Genomic DNA, 26,850 nt, shown 5'->3' with positions numbered 1-26,850 from the left:
CATCATTCAACTCCCACTTACAAGTGACATCTTGTGGTATTTGGTTTTCTGTTCCTGCGTTAGTTTGCTAAGGATGATAGCCTCCAGCTCCATCCATGACCCTGCAAAGGATACAATCTTATACCTTTTTATGGTGGCACAGTATTCCGTGGTGTATATGTACCACATTTTCTTTATCCAATCTATCATTGATGGGCATTTGGGTTGATTCCATGTCTTTGCTATTGGGAATAGTGCTACCATGAACATATGCACGCATGTGTCTTTATAATAGAACAATGTATATTCCTTTGGGTGTATACCCAGTAATGGAATTGCTGGGTCAAATGGTAATTCTGTCTCTGGGTCTTTGAAGAATCACCACAATGTCTTCCACAGTGGTTGAACTAATTTATACTCACACCAACAGTGTAAAAGCCTTTCTTTTTCTCCACAACCTTGCCAACCTCTATTATTTTTTGACTTTTTAATAATCGCCATTCTGACTGGTGTGAAATGGTATCTCACTGTGGTTTTGATTTGCATTTCTCTAATGATCAGTGATGTTGAGCTTTTTTTATATGATTGTTGGCTGCATGTATGTCTTCTTTTGAGAAGTATCTGTTCATGTCCTTTGCCCACTTTTTAACAGGGTTTTTTGTTTTTTTCTTGTAAATTTAAGTTCCTTATAGATGCTGGGATTAGACCTTTGTCAGATGCATAGGTTGCAAAAAATTTAACTATGTTATACGCTTGGAGTCAGGACTGTATGTACAGTTTTAAAAATGCAAAATGACAGTTATATTTTTGACATTTTGTGTGTTTTGTTTAAGGGCATTTGGTCCACTTTGGTGCCATGAAGACATCACACCTAAAAATCAAAATTCAAAGAGTGCTGAACAGCTCACTAATTTTCTACGTCACGTTGTGTCTGTATTTAAAGATTCCAAATCAGGTACTTCATCTTATTTGCACAGATCCCTCTTTCAGCGTTGTTCTGTAATGGACATTGTCTCTCTATGATGATTACAGCACCTTAGAACGGTCCTGCACTCCACATCCATAGCACGAGCATCTTCACAGGGGAGTTCCGAAGCTTGTTCGGATGCTTCCTAACTGCGTGGTGTTTAATGCCATGTATATTTGCATTATGCTGTATCAACCAATTTTTCTAACATACTTGTTCTACTTCTTTTATTTACCTTACTAGAATTAAACTGTGTCTATAACATTTTCTTTAAAGAAGGCTATGAGGAATAAATCTCATTAATTGACTCTCATCAGTCTCAATGATGAAAAATAGTCTGGTTAAATGGCTGCTTGAATGGTCAAACTGTTTATTTTTTTTAAAAAATTGTGATAAAATGTTTTTGGCTTTGAAAGTGTTTGCTAACAATTCCTGTGCAAATGACTATTCAATATTCTAAATACAGTGTACATCCTATTTAAATTGTCATAGCATCATGATACTTAACTGTTTGCCTTCTGCTGAATTCCTTCAGATCCAAGTTGGCCTGGGCTGATTTGTATGTGAAACTTAAATCTGGTTCCTCAACATGTTGTAAAACCACCTCTACCTTTTTTTCCTCACACCAGACTGGAGATACTAAATCCAGCTACCTGGCTTTTCCAGCTGCTCTGATAATTAGCACATTTCCCAGTTTTAAACATTTTGGATCAGCCACATATCTTTTCATTATCAGAGGACACTTACTAAAAAACAAAAGATACTGACAGACTGAAATGGGAGAGTCATTCCAGGAATAGACTTCCATTTCTAGTTTTCAGTTTCCCCTTTGGAATTTGTTTAAAATATTAAGACCTCAAAAACCAATTAATCATTGAACACAGCCCAAAGGAAGAAATTTACTATTTGTATGTAAACCATTAATTAATCTAAAATCTTTGATTGAATGAAAATAATAAAAATGAGAAAATATATAAATGCCTTATACTGAATTCTTGGAGGGTTCTTCAGGCTGCATAAAGTCTAAGTCTTTTTGCATCTCAATCAATTTTTACTGATTCTGATTTCCTTGTACATTCCCACTTTTGACCTGTTTTCTCTATACGTGCACAATGTGTTCCTGGAAACACTTGTGTTAGTCAGGGCAGCATAGCTGCTGTAACAAACAGCCCCTAGAGCTCAGAGGCTTAACACAACAGAAAGTTATTCCTGGGTTCTGTAAGAGTTCAGTGCAGGTGTTTGGCAGGTGCCCTTCCAGTAGGTGCTTCAGGGACCCTCCAGCCTGAAGCTGTTCCACCCTCTAGGCTGAGGCTTCTGCTGGGCCCTCTGCATCCAGCCAGCAGGTGGAAGAAGAGAGAGTGAGAAGAGGATTCCTCAGGATGAGTTGATGCCTAAGTCTTAAATGGGGTATCCAGTGGGTTTTTTTCCACATTCCGTGGGCCGGAACTCGGGCACCTGGGCACACCTAACTGCAAGGAAGACTGGGAAGTGTAGATTCACTCTGTGGCTGGAAAGAAAAAGAAACCTTTTCCTTTTCTCAAAGGATACTGTTGTGGTGAAGGTGGAGTCTGAAGTCCTACTAGTACAGTTCTAGCCGTCAGGTTCGTTGTGATTTAAATAAGCATGTGCCCATTTGAGTCACATTTGTCATTTGCCAGGGTACCTAACCTCCACACATAAAATAGGCTAAGTAAACAAACCTTTACTTTGATAAACAAATAAAGGTATAAAAAGCTTTTTTGAAGCATCATTCATAAGATACGAACTGCCTACATGGGTTTAATCCTATGTTTACTACCCTGAATGTGTCCGAAGTCAATTTTCCAGGGCCCTCTGTTTTCTCTGCAGGTACATTTTCTTGTATAATCTATTTGTCCCTAGGGTCAAGTAACCAAGCTGCAGCTAAGAACAATGACATTGAATTATCCCTTCTGGCCCACTTTCATGTAGCAGCCAAATGTGCTGCAGATCCTGTGTGTCATAGAGACAGCCTAGGCCTCTGTTTTCTTTCAGTCCTTCTACCCTTGTAGTCTGCTTTTCTCCCTGCAGAGAGGCACGACAAGTATATAATCTAATGACCTGGAATTCAGTCATGAGCTTTATCTTACATTTTCATTCCCATCTGATCAAATGATTTTCTGATTACTGAGATTACCTTTGTACAATTGGAAAAACAAATATTCAGGTGAAAGTTTAAATTATGGCTGCCTTCTTCACAGTATCTACACTTCAATATCTGCATATCAATAAAGCAAAGACTTTGGCACAGACCTTAGTTGTGTTTTGAGTTGAATAGATCCACTAACAGCTTTCCTCTGTTCTGAAATTTCCTCTACTCTAACAAACTTACAAAAAAAGGAGTATTCTATGCAAAAAAGTAGTACAGAAGAATAATATATGAAAATAGCAGAATAATAAATAATAATACATTTGTGAACCTATGTTATGTTTCAGACATTGTACTAGGCACTTTGTAAGTCGTTTAATTTTCACAACAACTGTATGAGACAAGTTAAAGATAAGGAAACAGGTTCATGGAGAACAAATTCCTTTCCCAGAGTTAGAAAGCCCCTAATTCATTACCAGGACCATCTTGTTCCAAAGCCTTTTTCTACTACACTATACCTCCCTAAGATTTTTTCAGAATTTGTTTTTATTTTAAAATGAGGTGGGTGCAGTGGCACACACCTGTAATCCCAGCGACTCAGTAGGCTGAGGCAGGAGGATTCCTTGAGCCCAGGAGTTTAAGACCAACCTGGGCAACAAACAAAGACCCTGTTTTTTTTTTTTTTTTAAAAAAAAAAAAAAAAAAAAGCTTGACGTGATGGCTTGTGCCTGTAATCCGAGCACTTTAGGAAGGCAAAGCAGGCAGATCACTTGAGCCCAAGAGTTCAAGACCAGCCTTGGCAACATAGTGAGACCCCGTCACTACAAAAAATACAGAAAACTATCCTGGCATGGTGGCACATGCCTATAGTCCCAGCTACTTGGAAGGCTGAGGTGGGAGGATCACTTGAGCCCAGGAAGTAGAGGCTGCATTGAGCCGTGATCATGGCACTGCACTCCAGCCTAGGCAACAGAGTGAGACACTGTCTCAAAAGAAGAAAAAAAATGGTTGACTTATAAATAAGTACCACTACAAGGTAGTCCTGTGCTGTTAGCCTGTTTTAAACTTACAGGTAACTTTGATTCCTCAGAGCATGTGGAGTAGAGACCAACCCATTCTGTGACTCTTGTTGCCTTAGGCTTCCATCTGGAGCACCAGTTGAGTGAAGTTGCATTGCAGACAGCCCTCGCAAGCTCTTCAAGGCACTATGCTGGTCGGTCCTTCCAGATATTCCGGGCCCTCAAGCAACCTCTGTCAGCACATGCCTTATCTGACCTTCTCTCAAGATTGGTGGAGGTGATCGGAGAACACGGAGATGAGATTCAGGTATGGAAGGGAAGACCACTGAGCTCATGAAGGATGAGCTCTCTTGTCTCGAGGAGATGTAAACTTTTTTTGAGCCTTTCTTCTCTCAACAATTACTCCAGCCATCTGGACATGTACAATGTATTTTAGAGGTTGACTTTTATGTTTACAAAAATTATTCCAAGGAGCCTTGTTCTAGAAATTTAGTGAATGTTATCTCCTTTCTATATGCCAACAACTGGAAATCCTCTGGTGGCTTCTTCCTTGTTTTTGTGGTTGGTTTTATTTGGCAGGCAGCCAGGAGATTATTTTGTATAGTTTGGGGTTTCTGGCTGCCAACCTAAGATGCAGTTATACAGTGTCCCTGCCCAGAACAGGGACCTCCACTGTGTCTGTGCAAAGCACTACCTCTCTCTGTATGGTTAGTCTCCAGTAGACTGAGAAGAGCTGAAGAAGGAATGGAGAGTGACTGCCACAAGGAGGCCCTCGAGGTAGAGCCCAGAGATTGGGAAGTGCTGAACAGGTTGAGAGCCGCTGGCATTACAAGCTCTGTGGCTCTGGCCAAGTCCTTCTTTCCCTTCAGAAATATTCCTGGCTGGGTGGTGGCTCATGCCTATAATTCCAGCACTTTGGGAGGCCAAGGCAGGCAGATCCCTTGAGGCCAGGAGTTCAAGATCAGGCTGGCCAACAGGGTGAAACCCCATCTCCACTAAAAACACAAAAATTAGCTTGGCGTGAGGGCACACACCTATAATCCGAGCTACTCAGGAGGCTGAGGCAGGAGAATCACTTGAACCCAGGAGGCAGGGGTTGCAGTGAGCCAAGTGGTGCCATGGCACTCTAGCCTGGGCAATGGAAGTAAGACTGCATCTCAAAAAAAAAAAAGGGAAAAAAGAAATGTTCGTGCATCTGAGGAAGCCTGCACACCTACAGATACTACCTGCTTCCTTCTTTCGGCCATCAGAGGTGCTATTTAAAACACCACGGAGGCAGCTCTTCCTGTACCTCTCCTCTTGATCTGTGGCTTTCAAACTTTGCCGCACTGCATTTCAAATGCCCCACCTCCCCTCAGCAGAGGGCCATGCTTGCCCCCCTCGGTGCTGGATTTCAAATGGAAGTGATCTGTTGAGGCTCTTAGACATAGGGAAATAAGTTTTTATGATTATCTGCTAACTCCTAAGCCATCTGAATTTCCTAAGTGGCCCTTAAAGCTTATTTTAGACTTTATAAATTAAAGCAGCAATAACATTATTGGAATAAAGTATACATTAATTAAATTTCTCTTCAGGAAGTTAACAATGGTTACAAGCAATACAAAATGCTATCTTTACATGTTTGGCAGGGTTATGTAATGGAAGCGCTCCTTACCTTGGAGGCGGCTGTGGATAACTTGTCTGACTGCTTGAAGAACAGTGACCTCCTAACTGTATTGTCCCGGTGAGGATCAGCTTAATGATATTTTAACATCAAGTATACTGTACTGGAGTATTTGGGAGATGCTGGACTTTAGCCAAAGTACAAAGAAAAAAATTTAGTTTTTGAAGTATATTTATGACCTGAAAAAGTATGTGTAATACTTTCTTAAGTTAAAAAAGAGGTCATAACACACACACACACACACACACACACACACACACACATACACACATACATGCATTATATAAGTATTTTAAAACATCAGGAAGATAGATACCAAGTGTTATCTCTAAATGATAAAATATTAATAATTTTCCATTTATTTTTTGTCTGAGTATTTTTCCAAATTTATGTAATAATTATCCTATTTATTACATTGGTAAAGAAAAGCAAAAGCTAAACATTATTTTTAAATAAATATATACAAAGCTTTTGAACAGTTGTCATAAAAACAGTTGGAATAAATGTTGACTTCACTCGAAGAAATTCCTACCTTAATATCTTCTTTTGTGCTCCTGCCAATGTTTAATAACTCATTTCAGGCCAGGCGCGGTGGCTCAAGCCTGTAATCCCAGCACTTTGGGAGGCCGACATGGGCGGATCACGAGGTCAGGAGATTGAGACCATCCTGGCTAACACGGTGAAACCCCGTCTCTACTAAAAAAATACAAAAAAACTAGCCTGGCGAGGTGGCAGGCGCCTGTAGTCTCAGCTACGCGGGAGGCTGAGGCAGGAGAATGGCGTGAACCCGGGAGGCGGAGCTTGCAGTGAGCTGAGATCCGGCCACTGCACTCCAGCCTGGGCCACAGAGCAAGACTCCGTCTCAAAAAAAAAAATAAATAAATAACTCATTTCAAATTATTTACGACTCTATATTCTGTGTGTGTAATTGAGCTCATCTTGCTTGAAATTGAGTCGGTAATGTTATCTTGTATCCCATTGGGCCTTGTTTCATTTTTAAGTTGAGCATTTTTTATGGATAATTTTAGTATAGTTACAAACATCACACATATTTATATATATGAACATAAAGATTTATCTAAATCAGTAAAAATATAGCAAGAATGTTGACAAAGAGTTTTACCTTTTCAGCATAGACTTAGAAATCATTTTTTCATAAATTTTGGTAAGTACCAAAAAATTTCCTTTGACATGAACATTACCAGCTTCTTTCTGGATAGCATAATTTCCATTTCTGTTCTCCTTATCAGTTAGTTAACAGAATATTGAAGCTTATACCTATCAGGTGCATTTTATAATTACTCTTACCCAAATTCGAGCAAAAAGAAATGAAATATCAGTAAACTTTAAGGCCAATTATTTATTTCTTTACATTTTCAATAAGTAGCAGTCAGTATTGGGCTTTTTGTTTTGTTGACAAGGGTTTCTCTTGTTTTTTAAAGGTTTAAGGATAAGGAAAAGTAAATGAATAGAAAGTGGCATTTCTAAATAATTATTTCACTCCTGCAGTGTTTCTCAGTGGACTTGAAACAACTGGCTTTTCATGACACATGTTGGCATCCTATTAAACTTATTTATTTTTATACCCAGTTCTTCCTCACCAGATTTAAGCTCCAGCAGTAAACTAACAGCAAGCAGAAAGAGCACGGGACAACTCAATGTGAACCCTGGAACCACCAGCGGCAACACTGCGACTGCAGAACGGAGCCGGCATCAACGAAGCTTCTCTGTGCCTAAAAAGTTTGGTGTCATTGACCGATCCTCTGACCCACCTCGAAGTGCCACACTAGACAGAATTCAGGCTTGTACCCAACAAGGCCTCTCCTCAAAAACCAGAAGCTCATCCTCCTTGAAGGACAGTCTCACGGACCCATCCCACATAAACCATCCCACCAACCTGCTGGCCACCATCTTCTGGGTCACAGTGGCCTTGATGGAGTCTGATTTTGAGTTTGAATACTTAATGGCCTTAAGGCTGTTGAGCAGACTACTGGCACATATGCCACTTGATAAGACTGAGAACCGAGAAAAGCTTGAGAAACTCCAGGCACAGCTCAAGTGGGCCGACTTCTCCGGGCTGCAGCAGCTGCTGCTGAAAGGATTCACATCCCTCACCACCACAGACCTGACCCTGCAGCTCTTCAGTCTGCTGACACCAGTGTCCAAAATATCCATGGTGGATGCATCCCATGCTATTGGTAAAGCCAGCCTCGTTCACCCTGTCTCAATTCTGATGGTGGTTGTGTTCGTCATTTGGTACAATAAGATAATATGAACTTACTGCTTTTTTTTTTTTTTTGAGACGGAGTCTTGCTCTGTCGCCCAGGCTGGAGTGCAGTGGCTGGATCTCAGCTCACTGCAAGCTCCGCCTCCCGGGTTTACGCCATTCTCCTGCCTCAGCCTCCCAAGTAGCTGGGACTACAGGCGCCCGCCACCTCGCCCGGCTAGTTTTTTGTATTTTTTTAGTAGAGACGGGGTTTCACCATGTTAGCCAGGATGGTCTCGATCTCCTGACCTTGTGATCCGCCCGTCTCGGCCTCCCAAAGTGCTGGGATTACAGGCTTGAGCCACCGCGCCCGGCCGAACTTACTGCTTTTAACAATTCTGCTTCAAAATGGTTCCTTGGGAGTAGTTTATTTTTTCTTTTAAAAGTCTATATAATGTAAATCTCAATGATCTGTATTATAGAAAATATTTTTAAGGCAATAGCATAAAAGGGGCCAAAATTATTTATAAGATATTAGCAATTCCTTTATGCTTTCCAGATCAAACTTCAGGTGCTGTTAGTTTATTCCATTGCTCTTGTACAGGAAAAAAAAATTTTTTCTTAACTCCTAAATCTTTTATTTTTTCTTTGCTTTTCTGCTTTTCTTGGAAATTCTCTTGGTTTCCTCTTGTTTTGAATTAACCCAAATCAACAAACCAGATTATTTATTTATTTATTTATTTGTTTGTTTATCTATCTATCTATTTTGAAATGGAGTCTTGCTTTATCGCCAGGTTGGAGTTCAGTGGCGCAATCTCGGCTCACTGCAACCTCTGTCTCCCAGGTTCAAGCAATTCTCCTGCCTCAGCCTCCCAAGTAGCTGGGATTACAGGTGTACACCACCACGCCCAGCTAATTTTTGTTTTTTTAGTAGAGACGGGGTTTCACCATATCAGCCAGGATGGTCTCGATATCTTGACCTTGTGAGCTGCCCGCCTCAGCCTCCCAAAGTCCTTGGATTACAGGCGTGAGCCACCATGCCTGGCCAACAAACCAGATTTTTAATGCCATGGCATGTGACCCAGAATTCATTTCATGAAGCTAGAGCTTAACACAGAGGGACTAAGTCATTCCTTATTTTAAAGAGTCTTTTCAATTACATGACTAAGACTTAAATTGGTTGACCTATGTCCTCTCACACCAGTTTTTCTTAAAATACGTTTTTTGATAAAAATTTCAAACTAGTACTTCAGCTTAGTTCAATCTGTGCCAAAAAAATCTGGGCCAGCCATCCTTATTCACAAAACTCCAGTGCAGGATAATCACTGCATCTTAAAACCACAGATCTACTTCAGTGTCATCTTTGTAACTGGTGCCATTGTGGTTGTGCATTTTTCGTAGATTTTGTGTTAGATCATGTTTAAGCTGACTCAAAAACTGCTTTTGCATCACCTCAGTATAAAAGTCTGTAACATGCCTTCCCACTGTTAACAGCTAAAATATACCATGTTCAACTATCTCCATTGTATCTTCTCTAATCCAGGGTTTCCACTGAATGTCTTGTGTCTCCTGCCCCAGCTGATTCAGCATTTTGAAAATCCCAATCAGTTCTGTAAGGATATAGCCGAAAGGATTGCTCAGGTACGAGTTACAGTTCCACACTCAGGCAGATCCATAGAGCCCTTCAGGAAGCCCCAATGTCAGACAAATTACAAGGCCCAGGGAAGGCAGTGGTTTTCTCAAAAACTGGAAATAATAACTAATATCACAGTAATGGACATATAGGGGTGACTGATGCAAAGTGTCTTGCTTGCTTTCATTCTTGAGAAAGCAGGTGGAAAGAATTTGTGAAAATTATATTAGCCAAGCTAAGTACTTCCTGTAATTACCAAAAAAGTGCATCAGTCTACTTTCCAGACTGCCAGAGATTATAGTAAAATGGCTAACATTTCATCCTATTCATTGGGCTGTTTTATTCCTAATTGATTTTCTTATTTTAAAAGGTTTGTTTAGAAGAGAAGAACCCCAAACTTTCAAATCTTGCACATGTCATGACTCTTTATAAAACGCACAGCTACACAAGGGACTGCGCCACGTGGGTCAATGTGGTCTGTCGATACCTTCATGAAGCGTATGCTGACATTACCTTGAATATGGTTACCTACCTGGCAGAGGTAAGCTTTTTTTTTTTTTTTTTTGAGACAGGGTCTCATTATGTTGCCCAGGCTGATCTCAACTCTTGGACTCAAGCAGTCCTCCTGCCTTCGTCTCCCAGAGTGCTAGGATTACAGGCGTGGGCCACCATTCCCTGCCAGAGGTAAGCTTTGAAATAAAAGATAAAATCTATTATAGCTTTCATGGGTAAATTATTTGCATAGAATTGATAATATACTCAGTATACTCTCAACTTCCCTATAGCATGTGCCTATTAAATATTATGATACATGCTAATGGAATCATTTTAAACTCTCACAACAGCACAGGGATGATTAGATACTATCATACAGATCTGAGACTCAGCCAGGTTAAATAATTTTTCACAGTTTAAAGCAGCAGAGTCAGCCTTTAAACCTAGATATAGCTGCCTCCAAAGCTTAAACTCCTTCTGTTTATTATGGTAATATCTGTCAGTACATGGCAGAGATCTTAATATTTTATCCTAATTACTCTGGGTGTTCAAATCTTATTTAAGGAGTTACCTTGTGGCCTGATATGTTTAATGGTTGTTTCATGTAATTATCAAAGCATACATTCTGAAATAAACTTTATTCTCACCTTTTATGTTTGTTTTTAAAACTGGAATGGTGCTTTGTCATCACACCAATGTGTTTCTAGTATATTCATTACAAACCCTACACTGACTTCTGTGTACGTTGGTGCTAGAAATATATAGAATATTGGTGGGCAAGAGATGAAATGTATTCCATTTAGCATCTTCAGTCCCCAAGAAGTTTATCACACCAGGCCATGAAATCTATAAGGCAAATGGCTGGTAACAGCTACATTGTTTTAGCATTTTCAGTGTTGCTTTTTCTTCTGTGATACGCATTCATAGCTATCACTAGCACCTTTCAGAAGAGTAGAGGACAATCTACCCTAGTTTTTCTTTTATTTTTATGATCAATCCAGATGCCAGATAGGTTAAAAATCAGCCATTTTCTCAAAGGCTCCACAAGCCTGAAAGCATCCACCTAGCAGAGGAGAGATGTCCCAGCCATCAACATTTATAGTTGATCCTGCAGGATTTTGACTTGCAATACAGATCAGCGATGTGTGAACTGTGCTCAGACTGTCAGCGGCCCAGAGTTCACTTGCTCTTTAAACACCCACGTCTCTGACATTTTAAGGAACCTCTCATAAGTACCACCCTGCTGGTTTTAATAGTCCCCTGGTCATACCTGTCCCTGCAAGAGTTAACTAAGCAAGCACACACACACCTCAGCACAGAAGTAGTACTGAGAGAACTGATTTATTCTGCTTACAAAGGCAGACCTTGCCTCCTTTAAAACAAGGTGAAGTGTATACAGCAAGGAGGTAATGTTTGTTTGGCTCACTAACCATAAGAAGTTTCAAAAATGCAAATTGTATGTAGCATGTACATACAAGGGAATGTCATTCAGGAAGAAATTCTGATGCGTGCTTCCATGTGGGTGAATCTTGAAGACATTATGCTAAGTGAAAAAGACCAGAGGACAAAAGGACAAATATGACATGATTCTGCTTATATGAGGTACAGAGTTTAAGCACGTTTATAAAGAAAATGTAGAATAGTGGTTACCAGGAACTGGGGGCAGTTAGTAATGGAGAATTATTATTTTGCGGGTACAGAATTTCAGTTTGGGATGATGAACAAGTTCTGGAGGTAGACAGTGGTGATGGTTGCATAATAATGTGAATGTACTTGGGAAAACAGATGGAAAGAATTTGTGAAAATTATATTAGCCAAGCTAAGTTCTTCTGTAACAACCAAAAATTGTATCAGTGTACTCTGGCAATCTGGAAAGCAGATTGATAAACCTTTTAAAAAATGGTTAAAAAGGTTAATTGTACGTTATGTGTATTTTACTACCCATAAAAAAATGGGTTATCCAATTTGTTCTATTCAGCCCTTATTACAAAATTATCACCAAAAAATGTATTATGAACTTCACCAAGGTCCCACTGTATATAATATATATTAACTTCTGTTTCAATTACACGTTCTTGCAGATCTTGGCCATGCACATACACATAATTTTGTGTCACTGTGGTATTCCCTGGAACCTGCTCTGCTCACTTATTATTAACTTTGTGTGTATATTTCTGTGTGTTGGGGTAGCTCACAGAGTGTTGCTTTGAATAACTCTGGAAGTCTATCAGGTTAAGGTAACACAGTTTGTGTAACCATCTCCCTTTTGTTGCTAATGCTCATAATTTTTTCCATTACAAATGGTCCTGTTATGTAGACCTTTATCAAATGATATTTGAAATTTGATCAAATAATAATGGATTTTATCAAAATCATTTTATCACATAATATCAAATGACTCTACATTTCCTGAAGTCGAATTATTCAGTCCTGTGGCATGGACTGTGGGTATGTTATTTAGTTCTTCAATGTATTCGAGAAGTTGGTCTTCATAAAGATCCCCCCATTTGTAATACTATAAACAATGTATAAATATTCTTGTTTTCCTGTATCCCCACTAACTTTTGTCATTCCATGTATTCGTTTTTTAATTTAATACTTTTTATTAATAATTTTGAATTATTTTATGTATTTTCTTTCTAGTAAAGATATTCATTTTTCCACATTATAGATTTACATAATTATTTCCTTATGTGTTTTGTTTTGTTTTGTTTTGAGACAGAGTCTTGCTCTTGTCACCGAGGCTGGAGTGCAGCAGTGTAATGTTGGCTCACTGCAACTTCTGCTTCCTGGGTTCACGCAATTCTCCTGCCTCACCCTCCCGAGTAGCTGGGATTACAGGCACCCACCACTACACTAAGCTAATTTTTGTATTCTTAGTAGAGACTGGGTTTCACCATGTTGGTCAGGCTGGTCTTGAACTCCTCACCTCAGGTGATCCACCCACCCCAGCCTCCCAAAGTACTGGGATTACAGGCGTGAGCCACCATGCCGAGCTCTTTCCTCGTGTTTTAACCACTCCGTAAATAGTGTGGAATTTCAACATTTAGTTGGATCATCTCTATCAACTTTTTATGTGTAAACTTTTATCATGATGTCTGTCACATATATTTTTTTTCCTTATTTTGCTTTCCTTTTGGACAATATAATTGATTTTTTATGATTATAAAAGAAGTATATGTTCATAACAGAAAATTTGGAAGATGCAGGAAAGCTTTTAAAAAGAAAAGAAAAATTCCTCAAAATTATAGAGAAACAATACTAACATTTTTAAATTTCTTTCCAATGTTATTTCTATATAACACACACATTCATGTCAATATTGGCATTATCTATTAAAATAGATGTGTATCCTTCATTTCCCACTGAATATTATCTGATATCCTCCACTGTCTTTAAAAATGTCATTCTGTTAACTGCATGATGTTTCATTATACAGTTTGCTGTCAGTTTGCTGTTAACTTATATATCCATTTCCCTAATGTTCAATGCTTGAATTGCTTACAAAGCTTTCTTGTTTTGTGTATGTTTTTGCCATTATAAATAATGCTGTGGTAAAATCTTATACATAAATCTTAACATCTATCTCTGGTTTGAGACGCATTCCTAAAAGTATAATTACTGTGTCAGAAGATTGTGGACCTCTTCATTGCTCTTGATCTCATTTGCCAGTCTATCCAATTTACATTGCCACTGATACGTAAGAATACCCATCTCTTTATCTCCCCATCAATTCTGAGTATTATCAGTTTCTAATCTTTGCCAGTTTGATACCTGACAGATTTTATCTTTTGTTTGAATTTGTAATTTTTGAGCATTGGTGTCTGATGCTTTCCTTTTGAGGTGTTTTTTAATATTTGATCACACGAATTTTATACTTACATATTCACACCTCCACACATGATATAGTCTATTTTGATAATATCTTCAGTTCTTCATAGTTAGGATTTTATTTCCTCTCCTAAGGAAATGTGCAATCAAGCCAGGTGTAGTGGCACTCGCCTATAATCCCAAATACTTGGGAGCTGAGGCAAGAGGATCTCTTAAGGCCAGGAGTTTGAGACTAGCCTGGGCAACATAGCAAGACCCTGTCTCCTAAAAAAATAAAAATTTAAAAAGAAATGTGCAATCCTAAATATGTTGGAAAACACGGGTCCTTCCATACGGAGATCTGGTGTGTGACTGACTCCAACTGCACTTTGCCCCCCACAGCTGCTGGAGAAAGGCCTCCCTAGCGTGCAGCAGCCCCTGCTCCAGGTGATCTACAGTCTGCTCAGCTACATGGACCTTTCTGTTGTTCCTGTCAAACAGTTCAACGTGGAAGTTCTAAAGACAATTGAAAAATATGTGCAAGTGAGTACTTGGATAACTTCAGTAAACAACCAGTCATTCCAAAAAGACGGAGGCTTTTCCTGTAGCTTGGCTACAAAACCGTCCAGGTACCAGCCCACTCATTGATTCCTTGACATCCATGACGCAGCCAGGGCAGTTAAGAGTGGGAGCTGGCCACACCCTGAGTAGTATTCTGAAGAGAATGACAGCACAAGACCCCGGCACATGCCTGTGCCTTCAAAAGGCACACTTCCGCCTCTTGGGGCCAGAGGCTGAGTATTGAAAGCACACGCCTGACTTGGAGGGAAGAGGCAGAATCTTGGTTTTTACATCCCGTTTCAGAGAAGGAGAGGGGACAAGGAACTGTAGGAACTTTCACATGTGCCAGGTTCTAGGTCCGGTGTCTCAACATGTGAAGGGTTATTCAGAGGCTAAAATTGTCACTTTAGAGTTGAAGGGTGGTTAAGAAACTTGCATAAATGTACTTGAAAATACTTCAACAAACAAAAAACGTTTGTTTGAGGGGATAAATAAAACAAGATGACAAAATGTGAATAATTGATGAAGAGTACAAAGGAGTTCATTAGACTAGTCTCTCTGTTTCTGTGTATATTTTAATATTTCCATAATAAACAGTCTTTATGTATATTTTTAAAACCAAGAGACTGGCCCCCAAGATTTCAGTTACTAAAGGCTGGAGCTGGTATTTGGATCCAAGGCCAGTGTCTTCGTTTTATTGTACCAGGCAGCCTTCCTGGCAGGATACTTGGACATCTCCAAACACCTACAGATTGATTCTTTTTTTTTTTTTTTTTGGAAACTGAGTCTCACTCTGTCCAGGCTGGAGTGCAGTGGCACAATCTCAGCTCACTGCAACCTCTGCCTCCCGGGTTCAAGCAATCCTTCTGCCTCAACCTCCCAAGTAGCTGGGACTACAGGCATGTGCCACCACGCCTGGCTAATTTTTGTATTTTTAGGAGAGACAGGGTTTCACCATATTGGCCAGGCTGGTCTTGAACTCCTGACCTCGTGATCCACCACCTCAGTCTCCCGAAGTGCTGGGATTACAGGTGTGAGCCACCATGTCCAGCCCACATTGATTATTTAAAGCCGTACTCTTGAGAAGACCAGAAACACAATTTATTTTAATGAAAATAAAAATAAATATAAAGGCCAGGCGCAGTGGCTCAACCTGTAATCCCAGCACTTTGGGAGGCTTGAGGCCAGGAGTTCAAGACCAGCCTGAGCAACAAAAGTGACACCCCATCTCTACAAAAATAAAAAATAAATCCGCAAGGTGTGGTGCACACCTGTAGTCCCAGCTACTTAGGATGCTGGGGAGAGAGTTCCCTGGAGCCCAGGAGGTCGAGGTTACACTGAACTGTGATCGCACCACTACACTCCAGCCTGGCCAACAGCATGATAGGTAGGAAGATAGGAATATAGCTAGATGGGAAGATAGATCAAACACGCCAGGACAAGTTTCTAAAGCCTGGAAGTTAATCTGAAACACATGACCACAGACTAAAGCAGGGAGGCTCCAGGCCATGGGAGTAGTGCAGGGCCACCGTGGGGTTCAGTGGAGAGCGTCTAGCTCCAGAGCAAAGAGATATTTTTCTCTACATTGTATTTGTCCTTCTATTTCTTCTCTGGAATGTACTTGGTAACTTGTAGGATTCAAGGGCAGACGCTAGTTTCTCTCTGGAAACTCATTGACGAAGATATACAGTATAGATTTTAGACATTCCTTTCCATCTTTACTTCACCAAATTAGTTACAGAAATTATTTAAGGCTGAAAGTGACATCCAAGCATCATTTTTCAACTGGCATTGCTCCATAATACTTACACCACATGGGGTAGGCAGTCAGTTAACAGTTTCTCACTTCACTCACAGGAGCCAGGTGGTCAGTTCACACCTTTCTACGAATGGGTGCCCCATTTTGTTGTTTAATAAGGCTGTCCATTTTATCTTAAGCCTGCGAGCCACCTCTGATACTTTGTATCGTACCTCAAATAGTAGCTTATTTCACATTTAAACCATGGCTTCCCTTGTGCAGAATTTAATAGATGTTTCATTTCATGTTCTTTGACCACAAAGTCCAGGCAAAAAAAAAAAACAACTTTTATCAAGTTCATTTATCTACGTTTCTAATATTTTTACGGGAGCAGCACATAGTCTGATTGGAGGTTGTCAGATAAACAAAGATGGTACAACTTAGTCTTAAATGAAGAGTAGGTATTTGACATGCCAATAAGGAGGGAAAAGGTATTGAAGGATGAGGGTACCATGAGTAAAGGCACAGAGGCTGAGAGGGCTTGCCAAGTTTGGGGAACTCCAGTAGCAGCCTGGGGGAGATGACCCCTGCAGGCTGTGCTCAGAGTGTGGATTCCACCCTGTCCACCAGAGGGAGCCTGTGAAGGAGTTTAGTCAGGGAAGTGGCTTGGTCTGAAGAGTTCTAGGAAGTTCACTCTAGCTGGATCTGATGAACTTAAGGGCTGCAAGCCAGGACACCAGTAAGGGGCCATTGAGATAGTCCAGGCAAGGCCCAAGAGGGTGCCACTGAGCCAATGCCAGCAGGAATGCAGTGGGGGAACAGATTACCAGGAGGGAGGATTAAGAAGGACTTCCAGATTCTTGTGTTAAGTAATGAGGAAGACAAGAAGTGAGAAGAAAAGAGGGCTAAAGACAGAGATCAAGGTACCCAGGAAGCAAATGGAGCAGGAGGAGCCAGAGAACTAGGAGGAGGACCAAAAAGACTGGAAACCGGAGGTGGGGAGAACTTTCAGAAAGAGTGAATTGAACAGTCAATGGCATAAAATGCATTGGGAGCTTTTTTTTTTTCTCAAATTAAGGAGGTGCTTCATTACCAATAGTGGTACCTCATTAATAAGAATTTAATTTAGCTGAAATGGACAAAATTGGTCTTTTTTTATTTGCTTGTCTTCTAAATGTAGCTCCTTTTATATATACATTGTCTTTTTATGTCATTTGCCTTTTACTTATCATGGAACCTCCTGCACTGTTTTAAGTCAGTGAATTCTGACTGGTCACTGGCTTCTCACTGGTCATTCTGACATACATTAGCTTTAAAAAAATGAAATTATTTTTAACCCTTGAATGTTTTATTTCCTGCAGAGTGTTCACTGGAGAGAAGCTCTGAATATCCTGAAGCTCGTAGTTTCTCGGTCAGCCAGCCTTGTTTTACCTTCATACCAGCACAGTGACCTCTCAAAAATAGAAATACATCGAGTGTGGACTAGTGCTTCCAAGGAATTACCTGGGAAAACCCTGGACTTCCACTTTGATATTTCGGAGGTACTTAGCTATGTTAACTGTTTCTGTGAACTTTAGCATGAATTTGTAGTAGCAAAGGTCAAAAGTAGTTGCCTGGAAAAAAGAAGACGTATTTGACAGTTATTTCAAATGAAGATTTCTAAGGACTAAATTAGGTTTTGCTTTTTTAAGAACCCATTGAGTGTCATATTCACTGGGACTCTCAGTTGACAGCTTTTAAAAATGGAAACTAGCCTCAGTTACGTAAAAAATGATTTTAAAAAGAGGTATTTAAAACTGGAACGATCATAAGCGTTTTAAACCATGACCTTCACTCATTCTTTATCTGACAATGGTCATGTCTTTATATTCACAATGTTTCTCCCTGAACAACAGCCAGTTCAGCAGATGACCGAAGTTTACCGGAATACAGACTCCACTTTTATAGTTGCTTCCCCAGTCCACACTATTTTTTAAACAAGTAAAACTGAATTCTTGCCTTCAAGGACGCAGGGGAGGGAGAGAGAGGAGCGAGAGACTAGGGACCCAAGCTAAGGAATCAGGAAGAAAAGAAAGGACAGGCAGTGGTCATGTTTACCTGGTAGTCCATGAACAGACATTTGGGAGGCTTATATTGAAGTCTAAGGTATAAAATAACTTTGCTTTCACGTCTCTTACCCCATGACTCATGAACCCCCAAAGCAGAAACAGTACTCTGTTCCTGTTTATAACTAGGGCCCGCTACAACATCTGGTGCATAGTAGATCACTAGTAAATATTTCCAAACTCTGCTGAATGAATAAGTTCACTAAGAAATAAACCTGGTGTCAAACACCACATGTTCTCACTCATAAGTAGGAGTTGAACAGTGAGAACACATGGACACAGGGAGGAGAGCATCACACACTAAAGCCTATCGGGGGGTGGGGAACAAGGGGAGGGATAGCATTAGGAGAAATACCTAATGTAGATGATGGGTTGATGGGTGCAGCAAACCACCATGGCACATGTATACCTATGTAACAAACCTGCACGTTCTGCATGTGGATCCCAGAACTTAGAGTATATTTAAAAAGAAAGAGACAGAGAAAGAAACCTGGTGTGCTTATATGGAACTTACTTGCACTATTATGTAGGTCATGTCCAAGTTGGGTTTTTTATGCAATGGTCCTCACTGACCTTTCATCATTTCAGTATTCAGGATGAGATACTATTTGCTGCCATTGTGACACCTGCATCTACATTTAATATGTAAATAACATTACAGTTTCAATTTAATCTTGGTCCATTTTCACATTTTTTTTAACCTGGCTGGGGGAAAAGCTATTTTTACTCTGCGATTTGAGTTTGTTGTGTTCCGAAGAGGTACAAAAAAACATGCAGCCAGTTAGCAGCATGCCCCAGAAACCCAGAACTGCTCCAGAATGATGGGTCTCAGGAGCCAGGTGTAAAATTGACAGTTTCTGCCGCTGCCAAGGTCATGCCCATCAGCTGGTGTCTGCGGAGGAGACCTGCTCAGAGCTCGAGTTTGTGAATTGCTGCCCATGCAGCCACCACACTCTGGAGCTCTCGGGAAGTGAAATTTCTCAAGTGCTGCCCAAGTACCTGGCCCAGACCTCAGTCATTTGAATAACTGAAAAGATATAAATAAGTTAAATACATTTTTAAATAATTGAGAGCATATAAAGACTAATGATTAAAAGTTGGGAGAGGGAAAGGAATTTTGGTCTCTTGTTCTAACTGTAAGAAATTTTTTCAAGTTTAAACAATCGAAAACTGACTATTTGGTTTCCTGCGTATTTTGCTTCTCTTTATCAGTGGCTTCTAAAGCATATTAAAGAACAAGCAGTTGCATTTTTCTGCCGCTAAAGAGGGGAGAAAATGTTGAAGATGCAAACTGATTCATAATGTATGCTTGAATGTTGAGAAAATGAGCCCACTTGTAACACTGAACTTCTCTAATCTTCTCTTTAATCAAATAAGCAGCTCTTGGTTGCTTCTAGGGAGAAGGGTTTCATGTATCACAAAACTATTGAGACAGAAGAATGTGCTTTTGTCTTCTTTTCAAGACTCCAATCATCGGGAGGCGGTATGATGAGCTCCAGAATTCTTCTGGGCGTGATGGGAAGCCCAGGGCCATGGCCGTCACCCGGAGCACATCTTCCACTTCCTCAGGCTCCAACTCCAACGTCCTTGTTCCTGTGAGCTGGAAAAGGCCCCAGTATTCTCAGGTATGCAATCCTAGACCCACAGCCCTGGGAGGGACTTTAGGGACCTGTTGAGTCCATATGGCTGTGTCATAAGAGATTCCCCCTTTCACCATCGCAAGGTTGCCCATATAGGTCTCAGCACTTCTAGGGATGGGGTCTTGTGGCATTCCAAGGAACCCGTTTTCTATTTGAACAGTTCATTACCTTGAGTTGAAGTCTGACTCTTTGTTGCTTCTATCCATTGGTTCTAGTTCTCTCAAGACTTAGAAAATAAAATCTGGTGTCTTTGACATGGCAGCCCTTCAGACATTTAAAGAAGTTCTACCCCTCTGCCACTCTCCTAAATGAGTCCAAACAACACATCCTTAGTTCTCCCAACTAATTCTAGAGCACTTGGACTCCCAAAGGGTTGATAGGGCTGCACACCCAAAGACCACCCTGTCTGCTGTCCACAGAACAGGCACCTCAACCATAGTGTCTATGCACAGGCTGAGCCATCCAGATGGCAGAGGGGCAGGGGTACTGCTGCCAGATTCTGTGTAGTTCTGTCATCACAGCAGAGCAGAGATGCCCTTGAGCTTCCTGTCAAGTAAAACTTCTGCATTATTCAGGGGTCTTCTGTTGACTTGTTACAGAAACCCACTGAAAAATTACCTTATGTGTTAAAGGAACTTACTAACTTACTCATCTTGGCCTCAAGCACAGTTGGTTCCTAGTACACAAATATCAGAAACTGGATTCTTAGACTCACTCCTTCTTACTGTCCCCACCTTCCCTTCCCAACATCTTGGCCCTTATTTTCCCCTCCATTGACTTCATTCTCAGGCAGGATTTTTCTATGGGAGGCTCAGATGACCTCTGGCAGCTCCAGGTTTACATGGTCTTTGGCTCTGATGACTTCAGAGCAATAGAGGCCTTTCCTCTTTTGACATCCATAGCAATTCTAGAAAGAGTCTTGCAGGGTATCTGAGGGAGGCATTACCTCACTTAGTGGGAATGGAGCCTTTCCGAGATAAAAAGAGAGACAGTGTTACCCGAAAAAGGTGAAGTGGGTGCTGGGAGGGACAAAGTGGGTGCCCGGGAGGACTCACCTTCTCTCTTAAAGGTTAGGGGAATGGAACATGTAGCATAGTGCTGGCTGCAACAGAGCAGTTTCTCAGTGAGTGTTCAGCTGAAAACTTCATTGGAAGAGAGAAGAAAAATATACAGCCCAAAGTGTCCCTCTACATCGATTCCTTCCCAGAATTATAAAATGACCACTAAGACTTAGGAAAATCATTTAGCAAGTCTTCCGCCATCTCTCAGCCTCAAAGTCCTCCTGTCTCTGACCTTGAGCAGACACCATATTGAGTGTCTGTCCCCTCTATAATTTGGAAAGAAGGATGCAGTGAATTGAGTTCCGGTAAGAAGAAAAATCTAAGAGTGGCATTGGCCTCCTAGCAGTTTCCACATAACAAACTGTAAATCAGATTAAAGGGGGGAGAATCGTTTTAAAGAGATTAGGAAGATTGCTTTTAAAATTCTCAACTTACCAATCATTCTGAGACCTGGGTTTTCTGTCACTGGAAAAATGTAATGGTTTATAGAAGAATCCCTATGGTTAAGGGGCTGGAAAATAGGTTTATGAAGGAAAGGAACTGAATCTGTTTAACTTTAGGAAGAAGAAACTAAGAAAGATTTGATATAGCTTAAAACAAATGAATTTTTTCTTTCAACAGAAAGTATTCTTCTATTTGGAAAAAAGAGACTCATGCTATAACTTAATAAAGTGTAAGGAAAGCCTTGCTAGTACTGAAAGTTTAACATCATAAGAAAAGATGATCAAAGGAAGTGATAGATCTCCTTGAAGAACCTAGGGATTGATTTTCACATACACACACATATACACCCCTTGGGATAATTTAGATCACCACTGTCCAGCAGAAACATAATGTGAGCTTCATTTTACCTTGTCTCACAGTTACCTTTAAAAAAAAAAAAAGGAAAAGCAGGCCAAATTAATTTTAATAATAAATGTTACCTAACCTACTATATTTGAAATATTATTTCAACATGGTTTCAATATTTTACAAGTTTTAATTACAATTTATGTTCTTGTTTCATACTCTTGTGTGTCTGACATCTCAGTTCTGTCTATATGTCAAGTGCTATTGCCCTGTATGGCTAGTGGCTAGAAAATTAGAGCAGATTTGCTCACAGGACCCCATAATGAAACCTGCTTGTGTTTCTTTTCCAGAAGAGAACAAAAGAGAAGTTGGTGCATGTCCTTTCTCTGTGTGGCCAAGAAGTAGGATTGAGCAAAAATCCATCAGTAAGTTCTGTCATGTATCATAGTTATTTTCGTGTCATGTCTCCTTTTTCATTGGTCTGTTTTTGCCTTTGGTCATATAATTTAGAGGATTCAACTGTGAATGACAAGTATGATAGCCACCGTCTTGAGCAAACCCCTGGACTATTTCTCCCCACACCATGATTTTTAATCACACTAAGTTCAGAAACAATGAAAGATCTTATTGGCTGTTCACTCGTTTGTCTGTGAATACTGTTGCTTTTCATTTTTTTAATTTCTTGGATTTTTTAATAAATATGCCCAAACTTTCTTAGAACATAAATGATCATCTCTGCTGATCACCATGTATGGCATATATGCTCATACCTCTTGGATATAATTTTACTCTCTGTACACACACTTCTTACTCTGATATCCTTATCTTACCCACATATAATAAAGATGAAAATATTATGTTTCTTTGCATATAAACTTCCACTGATGTTACAATAAAAAAACTAAAAATAAAAATCATGCCATCAAGCTTTTGAATGAATGGACGATTGAAGTATTATAAGTAAACTTTGGAAGCTTTTATAAAATTTAGAAAAATTTGAATTGTGTATGGGAGTATAACAAAAACAATAGAAGTGTCTGCTGGTTTCACCAGGTATTTTTGTTTCACCTGTATCACAGAATATTTATATTTATCAAAAAGAAATAGCAAACTCAATAATTTCTCAACTAATGTAAGAATTAGTAAACACATTTCTCGGTGGAGCTATATTTAAATTTCAAAGTGGATCCACTAACATAGTTCATGAGCAGGTGAAATATTAGAGGCTCATAAATACTTGCTAAAGTACAAAGTGATATTTCTTATCGTCTGGGAAAGCATGCCAACCAGCTGTCAGCTAAGCTGGGCCTCCATTTTAGTCACTTTTTTGGTGGTATTGATCAGTGGCTTTTCTGCTGCTCCTGTGACAGCATTTAGGACAGAGGGGACAGTGGCAGAGGCAGATAGAGCCTCCTAGCCCACAGCGAAGAGACACAAGTATGTTTTGCCTCTGCAATGCAGCACTGCCAACAAGGCCTACTTCTTATCGCCATTGTGGTTGACACTTTCTCTTTCAGACTCATACTGTCTGCCCTGTGCTAAGGCCTTTTCAGCTAGAAATAATTTACCTGGAGTACATTACAAGTAAGAGAAGCAGCACTAACTAGGAAAGACAGCCTTCAGCTGAGGAAATCAGAAATCTCATGTCTCGTCTCTCACTGACTAGTTGACTAGTCCTCAGGGCTCTTTATCTCACATACCCATTTGCAATCCCTGTGTAAAACTGTGTGTCAGGTGCTATTATGAGAAGATATCATATGCATCATATACTATTCTTAAACACTAGAGGAAAAAAGAACACTTGAAATCCATTCACTCTTTTTACTTTTGAGAGATGTGTATTGTATTTAAATTCTTATAAATGATTTTGCCTACTTTTCCAGAACAACTAAGACATTATAATGGTTATACATTATAATTAATTTTCTTTAATATCAATCTATGTTCAGTAGAGGCTGGATAGCAAAACATTTACTCTCATTTACAGTTTATTATATACCAAGCTCTACAAAAATGGCTCAGTGAAAAGAACCTAAACATAGAAGTTAATTTTAAAACATTAACATACTAAAGATTTTAGTAGTAAAAAATGTTTTATTTTGTTTAAATATACAGGAGAGGAATTTAAGTATAAGTTATGGGCTTGGTTACTCGCCTACTGTTCTGTGGACAAGTATTGTAATTTTTGGCTTCTGTTTTTTATTTCTTATCAATTGCCGGTTTATCTCGAAAAGGGTTAAATCCTTTGTTCTCACAGTTCGTTCTACAATAACATATCTTAGTATCAGTCCTTAAAATATTATTTATATGTATTTGATATATGTGTGTAAATGTGTGTAATTTCTAACCCTAATCAGTTTAGAAACAGTGGAACTTTTTCCTGGCTGCTCCAGTTTACACACACACACACAGACACACACACACACACAGGTAGTATACAGTCTTCATCCATTAAGAAGCAACGATGTGATTCTTGAACATTTTCCTGGTGCATGAACTTGCGTCTTTGCCACGAGTTTAATCTGAAGGCACCTGTCCAACATAAATAATAAAAGAACATTCTAAAAATACCCCCTGAAGGAATTAGGTGTGTACTGGAAATACAGTGCTATGAAGAGCCAATTACAATTTTTCGTAGCACAAACAACCAAAGGGAGAACGTTTCTCAGGAGAGGACTCTTGATTCGCAGGTGATTTTTTCATCGTGTGGAGATCTGGATCTGCTTGAGCACCAGACAAGCTTGGTGTCTTCTGAGGACGGCGCCCGAGAGCAGGAGAACATGGATGACACAAACAGCGAGCAGCAGTTTAGAGTCTTCAGGGACTTCGACTTCCTAGATGTGGAGCTGGAGGATGGAGAGGTACGGTGTATTCTCTGTAAAAATAATCCCCGCACCCTTTTCCTTGACTAATGAAACTGTTCTTTTTACCTGCTAAATAATGAGTTTTTGTACCAAGATCTTTAATTGGAAAGTTGTCAACTTTATTTTGAATCAACTTATTCAAAGTACAGCAGCTAAACTTTGGCAAAAGTTACCACACCCTTCCTGTCTGAGCCCACGGCAAAAGCTGCCAAGTTATTTCTAAATGGCAAAGACCTGAGTTTTAATGACCACACAAAGCCTGTATGTGTGTGTGTAGTCCCAAGCTGGACTTTAAAAAAAAAAATCACAAAAAATATTTCAGTTCTGAGCCTGTTCACTGGTACCTGAGTAAAATATGCTAAGCATTTCTTCATTTCTAATGTGAAGTTTCTCTAATTCAATTCCTTCAAAGCTTGCCTGCTACAACATGAGACCAGAGCCTGAGGGATCCAACATTTTTGTGCTTGATGAAATCATTAGAACTGGAAACAAAATACAACACACATGAGAGAGCTCTTTGCTCTGCTTAAGTCGGTGGCTGGTATTCTAGACACTGGAGCAGCCGAATTCAAGTCTCAGTGGGCAAATGCAGATTCGTTTATTTTGGATGATAATCATGATCATAAGATACTTTCAGCTATGAATCATGTTTTTGAAAACAGGTATTGAGAGGAGGAGCATCACCTCTTGGTCACCTTCATTTCAGTAACTTAGAGGCATGTTTCACCTGAGAGGCAGTCTTTTGCCTCATGGGATCAAAACTCAGTTCACTTAAGTGAGATTGGATGATGTAAAGATACCTGGTTCGGAACCTGGCTCATGGTGTTGTCAGCTCATGTTTAACCGCACCAGATATCCCAAAAGGCTGTCTGCTGGTCTTACAATTGAGAAGGCAGGCCCAGATCCCAAGTTTAGGATTTCCTGCATTAGGTAGGCACCTCCTTACTTAACTACAGATTTGTGGGAAAAGATGCTTCAAGTAGCTTCTTACCTTCCCTAAAAGGATTTTATTACTGACCAATGCGCTTATGTCTAATTGAAGCCAAAGAGCCCTTTGCTTTTGTCCTTCCTGGCCCACTGATGACCCTGGATGTCTGTCCCAGCAGGAGAGAACCGTGTCCTCAGAATAAAGAATGTGTTCACCAATTCTTTCCCTGGAGAACAAGTTTAGCAGACCCAGTCCTTAAGCAGCATAAAGGCACTACTATAATGCATCCTTAAAGTAACTGCCAGCTTAATTTTCACCTTGAATTGCTTAAGAACCAATAAAAAGTATTGCAGGTTTTTATGATCCATAATAAATGATAGAGAAAGCATTCGCTGAATGCAGTGAGGATTGTTTTAAAAGTCTAAAGCAAAATACCACTGTTTTGAATACTTTCAAAAATGTCTCTGAGCCAGAGCTCAGAGTTCAGCTAGTGTCAAAAGATCAGCTCCCTGATCTGACAGCTGACCTAATGTTTGCTCTTCGGTTAAAAGTCAAGCTTGGACACCTGTTTCCCTCTGGAAGTTACACAAGGGAGGGAAAAAACAGATGAAGCAAGAGAGGGATCATTTCCTGTCTCAGCCACAGAAAAATGTTATGTGAAACAACCTAGCAGGAATGATGTAGAGCGAAGGCATCCGACACAATTTCAGAACAGCTCATCAATTTAGTTTCTATCCAAATAAAGGAAGGAAAAATATGGGATGCCTATTACTTAAAAATAAATATTATACTAATGTTTTTCAGGGACAAGAAGTAAGAAATACTACACCTTTTTTCTGGTCTTCTCTTTATTGTCCTAGACTGCAATAACTAAAAAATCATGGTGATTATTTTATCCTTCATTGTTAAGATTTTATAAGAAACTGGCTAGGTGCAGTGGCTGACACCTATAATCCCAGCATTCTTGGAGGCTGAGGCTAGAGGATCACTTGTGTCCAGGGGTTTAAGACCAGCCTGGGCAACATAGCAAGACCCTGTCTCTACAAAAAATGAAAAATTAGCCGGGTGTGATAGCACATGCCTGTGGTCCCAGCTACTCGGGAGGCTGAGGTGGGAGGATGGCTTGAGCCCAGGAGGTCAAGGCTGCAGTAAGTCGTGATTGCACCACTGCACTCATACTGGGTGATTGAGTAAGACCCCGTATCCAAAAAAAAAAAATTAGAAGAAGAAACTCATGGGGCTGAGAGTGTACATTTTATCCAAATAAAATAAGGCATTTGAGAAT

The 26,850-nt window shown here is 39.9% G+C and overlaps 1 protein-coding gene across 4 annotated transcripts in view; it reads left to right on the top strand.

Moving 5' to 3' along the window:
• Positions 1-26,850, top strand: part of FRY (FRY microtubule binding protein) — a 271,683-nt gene that overhangs the window by 201,089 nt on the left and 43,744 nt on the right. For all 4 annotated transcript variants that reach the window (XR_004054740.1, XR_004054741.1, XM_030922400.1 and 1 more), the window contains exons 41-51: positions 813-934; positions 4,192-4,379; positions 5,701-5,795; positions 7,326-7,933; positions 9,485-9,582; positions 9,945-10,115; positions 14,282-14,422; positions 17,540-17,719; positions 19,747-19,908; positions 22,124-22,198; positions 24,464-24,634. Coding sequence is in view for 2 of the 4 variants with exons in the window: in XM_030922400.1 (XP_030778260.1) it covers positions 813-934; positions 4,192-4,379; positions 5,701-5,795; positions 7,326-7,933; positions 9,485-9,582; positions 9,945-10,115; positions 14,282-14,422; positions 17,540-17,719; positions 19,747-19,908; positions 22,124-22,198; positions 24,464-24,634 (2,011 nt within the window). In the remaining 2 variants the exon portion in view is untranslated. The remainder of the gene's footprint in view (positions 1-812; positions 935-4,191; positions 4,380-5,700; positions 5,796-7,325; positions 7,934-9,484; positions 9,583-9,944; positions 10,116-14,281; positions 14,423-17,539; positions 17,720-19,746; positions 19,909-22,123; positions 22,199-24,463; positions 24,635-26,850) is intronic.

Source organism: Rhinopithecus roxellana, chromosome 18 (assembly GCF_007565055.1).
Source record: "Rhinopithecus roxellana isolate Shanxi Qingling chromosome 18, ASM756505v1, whole genome shotgun sequence".
Classification (NCBI taxonomy): domain Eukaryota; kingdom Metazoa; phylum Chordata; class Mammalia; order Primates; family Cercopithecidae; genus Rhinopithecus; species Rhinopithecus roxellana.
This window is presented reverse-complemented; position numbering and strand designations above follow the sequence as displayed.